Genomic DNA, 5,936 nt, shown 5'->3' with positions numbered 1-5,936 from the left:
AGGCACAAGAGAGAATTTTTACACAGAAAAACTTAGCATTTAGAGCAATAGACAACTTTCCGTTTTTGTTATCGAGTTGCGATTCAACTAGGTTTTTGCAGTTTTAGGTTGTTAAAACTAGGGAACTCGCCGGCAGCTCCTACAGCCAAGGCTCTTACCTCGTTGTAATGTTCATATGCAAATTCGGAATAACACATTTTTTGCTTTATTTTTTGATTATAATTTATTTCGTTTGTTTATTTTATGTCTCTGATTGATTGATTGGTGCGTGGTTTAGCATTTATCTGAGATTTTTAGAAAGTTAGAGTTTTCCTAACTTTCTTAATTTAATTAAATTTTGTCTTGCTGGATTCATCGAGTATCCACATTTCTTTGCAGTTTTCTGATGTCTGATATTCAATTACTCAATAGTGAATCAACTGTACACAGGACAAAAAATGAATAACAAGTTACGGCTTAAGTGAACAAATATATATATCCTTATTGATTTACAATGGATATTTGTTATTGTTTCATCGTCTCCAAAGATGAATCCACCAAACTCCATAATCGTTTACTCAGACATGCAGAGAGAACGCACCCCAACACTTTCTTGTAAGGTCGCTCGCTGTTGAATGTCAGCTGCTAAAAGTTTCCTTTCCACGTCAACTCGAGCATTAGATTTCTTCTTCAACAAGAATTAGCCTGAGAAAGGTAATTTATCATCACCACGATCTACAGCGTTCCTCCATAGTCTATACCGAACTCCAAGCTTGTCATAAGCAACAGGTAAGTTCCATATATTTGCACCATTGAACATCCTTTCTTGCTGTCCCAAAACCAACCGTAGATCTTCATTTAAGACCTGCAAAAAACAGATAAAAAAACATCAGATTATATCATATATCATCAAGATGATCGATATTCATTCATTTATTTCTTCCTTTTTTTACCTGCTCAGCGAAATGTCTCCAGAGATGTTCCATGAATGGAAGATTCTTCAATATTGGAGCAAAGTCTAGTGACATTCGGTATAGAAGTCTTGTCTTGTTTCTTGAAGAAGGTAAACAAACATGGAGTTGATGAAGATGTGTTGCACACTGCTCAGTGCTCTTTCCTTCTAGCTTCCCAGGTTTTGAGATTCCTATTGTCGATAACACGATACAAGGTGGTTTAAACTCCATATCGATTGGATACGGATCCCAGTATCCTTGAAGACCTGAAGATGGTGTTAAGAACTTTACCAGGCTGCAAGAAAACAGAGAAAAGGTTTAAAAACAGAGACTCATCATGTCAATACTGAAACAGCGGAATGAGTTTTAAAAAACAAACCTTGGGACACTCCAGCCTTTTGCAAAAGTAGATGTGTGAGTGAATGGAGCATGCGCAAGATCCAAGAGATTATCTAGTAGCAACCCGTGTTCCACCGGTAGGTCCATTACAAGCTGAGATTATGTTAGAGAACAAATAAGAAAATGTTGACGATTCATCATATGAGAAAAGATTAATTAGAGATACCTCGGCATGGATTACAAACCCTGATGGAGGTTGTAAACAAGGAAGTGTAGGTGAAGGTGGCTCATCACCGGGCCAAACCCAGACCATACCGTCTTGTTCAAGACAAGGTATCGATTTTATCTTCACATTCAGTAGCTTTGTAGATGGCATCTTCGTACACTTTCCATCAGTTGAGTATTCCCATCCTAAAATATCACACTTGATAAGATGCTCTAAATAAAATGGTTTAAAAATCAACAAAACACAGAGAATGAGTTCCTAACCGTGGTAAGGGCATTGGATACGACCATTGTTCACCGAGCCGAGATCAAGAGGACACGCTCTATGTGCACATGTGTTCCGTACACATCCTGGTTTCCCATCTTCTCCTCTAAAGATGACCCATGGTTGCTCAAAGCAGTCAACTGGTACCTTAAGACACAATATCATTTTTACTATATATATATATATTTTTTTTTGTAATAACAGGGGAAGACAAGAAAGAACATTTTTATACATACCATCGTGTCATGCTTAAGATCAGCAGTGAAAGCAACGGGATACCAAAAGTTCTTCAAGTGTGGACTATACGGCTGAACCGGACCAGAAACATTCAAGCTTTTCCCACCAATGTTTGTCTTTTCCCTGTCTAAGTCCTGGACAGAGGTTGAATACGAAGGTCTGTCTGATTCTGTCGCAACTCTAACTGGTAACAACCTATCATTAACTAATTCTTCCATGTGAGCTAACTTCTCTAAAGCAGTTGAAACCCTTGCTTCTGATATATGAACCTGTTTTACATTTTGACTAAGAGTTAGAACAAGTTTGACAGCGAGCACCAATAAAAAAAAAAGGATTATTAAGAACCTGTTGGTGTGCTTTCGCTAGTTCCTCCTGCAATCCAGCTAGTTCTTTCTTCACAGTACCAATAGACTTGTACTCACGAGCTAGAGGATTCAGTACATCAACGACCTGAGAGATACAATAAGTTAACTAACATGCTTCGACGACGTAGATGATAGATACTGTGGTGAGAAACAAACCTTGTCGTGAAGGAGCATGATGGTAAGAAGATCTTGACGAGCACGCCAATCCAAATATTGGATATCGAACCTAGCAACTTCAAGAGCTTGGTTTACATCCATGAACTTGCCTTTATAAGGAGGAGTTTTCGATCTGGGATCCTCCACATCAAACAAATGCCCCCATTGACTCTTCTTCTCAACTAATCCACTATCTTCCCCAAACACAGCAAAAACCCTGAACTCTCCTTTCACTCCCTGAAATAACGAGCAACAATCACTCAAAAGTGAAACCTTTTCTATGCCACAACAAAACCCAAAACCTCAAAAACAGATGCCAAGTAAAGTTACCTTCTTTCTGGTGAGTTGAGATGATCTAGTTTTACAGAAGGATATGGGTAGAGATAAAGCAGAAGAAGTAAACACGGCGGCGTTCATGCTGTCGTCACCGGAAGGAAGGAGAGAAAGAGAGGAAGAAGGAAGACAATAGACGAAGAGATTAGAGAAAAGGATTTTACTTTTTATTAATTAGAATTTTTGAGGATTTTTTTGTTGATAAGAGAAGCGAGTTCTTCGCGATCTGAGCAAACCTCCGGAATCATGACACGTGTACAAACGTTGCCAATGAAGATGTGCATGTGGCAGTACTATCATCCACATGATATGAAGATGGATTTGCTAGGATTGATTCTCCAAGATATCTTTTGCTATCTTTGGTTTTGCGAATTCTTACTGTTTTTTTTGTCATTTTCCTTCTTTGGTTTTCCATCACTAGTTTCTTTTGGTCAAAAACATTCGTCTTTACAAAATTGGGACAAAGCATTTGAACTGAATATACATTTGGGAGCGGGAGAATTCGTTCAGTAATCTTTTCCCCATTTGCTACTTGGTTCAAACTTTAGACTATGGCATTTCAAAAAAATTATTTACGAGGATGATAAACAAAAAAAATTTGAAGAAAATAACAAAAATATATTCAAAATTGCTGTAGTACAAAAAATACAACCAACAGAATTATAAATAGATTTAGGATCGGGTTTGTATAGACATACAAAAAATAAATAGTATTTTCAAAAAAATTTAAGAGGTCAATTCAAGTGAAAATTGTAAGAACTGAAAGGAAAAAATAGAAAATAAACAGTTTTTAGCATTGATAACTTTGAAGTCTACTATATTATTTTTTTTTGGTAAAAATATAAAATATTATTACCAAATTTGACAAAATTACATAGGATAATGAAAAGTAGAAAAACAAGAAATAAATCTAAACACACTCTTGTCTAGCCAAAAGAAGGCTGGCATAACTAACCAATACCACCATCCAAAAGTTCAGCTAAGGTATGCATAAAAGGAAGAGCCATGTTAAACCATTTACTACGGTAGCGTTTTTTTGATATAGTCTACTATATTATAATATATAAATTTATTACGGTAGACTTTTTAAGAAAATAATCTACTGTGCAAGAATTTATTTTGGATCAATTTATCTATTCTATGAATAGTAAACCGGATTTATTTTTATATTTAATGTAATTATTTTTAGTGATTTTAACCAAAACCAGTTTGCATCAACACGTTTAAAAATCAATACCACTAAACATTAGACATTTTGACGTCTCTTTTATTTTTTTTTTAATATTACAAGTTTGTTACTTCTCATGTTCTAAAACGTGGGTATCTAACCGACTGGGCATTCAACGGAGATTATTGCAGAAATTTTGGCCAAATCGGTTCAATTAATTATAGACCAATTACTCAGCTAAAAACCCGATTAATCGCATAAAAATCAAACCAAAACCCGATTTAAATCAAAAATATTGGGTTTGATTGAGAAGAGCTTGGGCTATAAAACAGCCCCAATTGGTTGAAGCCGACTATAGGTCATGCTGCACTTTCTGAAATTACGTGGTTAAGACCATTTCCTTATGATCTTGTTTTTCCCAATTTGAACTATTCATCTTTGTTGTGATAGTTAGGAAGCAATACTCATTGCAGAAAATTATATTTTACATGAACGAACAGACTATATAGAAGCCGAATTTCATGTAATTGTGATGTTATTCAAGATGGAATAATTCAAATATTGACTTATTCTTATGTTCTTCATCACCCATTCCATTGTTGGCACTAACCCCTTCCTTTTTATGTTTTGAACCTTTTTTTAATAATATAATTGTATAAATTATCTTCCCAAAATAGACGTCGGAACAGTACAAAAAAACACCGGCCGGCTAAGTTACAATACGACAACAACTAAAATCAAACAACAACAATAGATCTATCAAGATCTGAGCAGAGAGGGTAAAGGGTAAAGGGTAGTGGGAAAGAAGACTAGAAACCAAGGTTCCTTCTCCGGTAGGCACAGTGTGATACACCCAAGATCGAGCATCGACCGGCTCGGGTCATGGATACGGCCTAAGGTGGCGATCTTGTCAACCAGCTCGACCCAACCGAGGTTTTACCATCATATCGTGTTGAACATACTGCCCGCGTCATCCCATCTGATTATTCCATTCATACCGACCATGTTTTCCCATCGGATCGTGCTGATCACACCGTCCGTACCGTCCCATCCGATCACCCCGACCGTACCGCACATGCTGTCCACCGTATCGACCCACGTCCGGAAAGGAGCTCAGTCTGGAACCACGAACAAGAGATGGAATTGATGGACCCACATCACTCCTTTCCTGACCTCCTCGTCAAGATACTACTGACAGTCGAGCAAGAATCCACTTGGGACGCGAATAATCCAAAGATGGCTGCAGATTCTCCCTTATGGCCCTTTTGGTGCGCCCCGCCTGTCCTGAAGGCTGTACTGACGTCCTTGCTTCAGTGACTGATCCTATGATGGACTTTTCTCTTTCATATTTCACTAAGGCATGGAAACTTAGCTGTCCCAAGACTTATCTCACGACAGTACACATCTTGGTCAAGCGGATCATCCGAAAGTTCAGTCCGTTCGTGTGGAACGCCCGGCGGGTGTGTGGATCATCCCGTGTGTGTCCTTATCCTTCCCACCATAGACCAGCACGACCAAAATGAACCTGGACAATAACCTTAGGGTTATCTTGACTGGTCTTCATCATATTCCGCGCCTTTGACTCATTTAATATCTTTTAGTCTTTGTTTCTATTTTTCAGTGCCTTGTTTTTAGCACATTCTTTTTTGGATTTCTACAACTTGTAATCCTATAAATGGGCCTATGAGCCACAAAATAAAGCAACATTTTTCCTCTTTTATTGAGTTTATCTCCTTTGTTCTTTGTAGAACACTTCTTGTTTCTTGGTATGGTTAGCTCCAAGTAAACTTCTCTATTTCATTGGAGTTGTACGTCATATCAAGCAACATACAGAAACCCTTCTTTTGTTGGACTTGTGCATCATATCAATCAAAAACTGAAGTTTGGTAGTATCAAGATACATTCCGCCCCTCTTG

At 37.6% G+C, this 5,936-nt stretch overlaps 1 protein-coding gene across 1 annotated transcript; it reads right to left on the bottom strand.

Moving 5' to 3' along the window:
* Positions 1-383: 383 nt before the first annotated feature.
* Positions 384-3,091, bottom strand: LOC106415183 (chlorophyllide a oxygenase, chloroplastic). Its single transcript, XM_013855820.3, has 9 exons — positions 2,850-3,091; positions 2,520-2,756; positions 2,344-2,448; positions 1,998-2,267; positions 1,761-1,908; positions 1,498-1,682; positions 1,312-1,424; positions 933-1,227; positions 384-844 (listed from the first exon to the last, which is right to left on the bottom strand). The coding sequence occupies exons 1-9, from the start codon at positions 2,934-2,936 to the stop codon at positions 680-682; spliced, it is 1,605 nt and encodes a 534-aa protein (XP_013711274.2). The 5' UTR covers positions 2,937-3,091; the 3' UTR covers positions 384-679.
* Positions 3,092-5,936: the final 2,845 nt, after the last annotated feature.

The sequence above is a fragment of the Brassica napus genome, chromosome A10 (genome assembly GCF_020379485.1).
Source record: "Brassica napus cultivar Da-Ae chromosome A10, Da-Ae, whole genome shotgun sequence".
In the NCBI taxonomy this organism is placed as follows: Eukaryota; Viridiplantae; Streptophyta; class Magnoliopsida; order Brassicales; family Brassicaceae; genus Brassica; species Brassica napus.
This window is presented reverse-complemented; position numbering and strand designations above follow the sequence as displayed.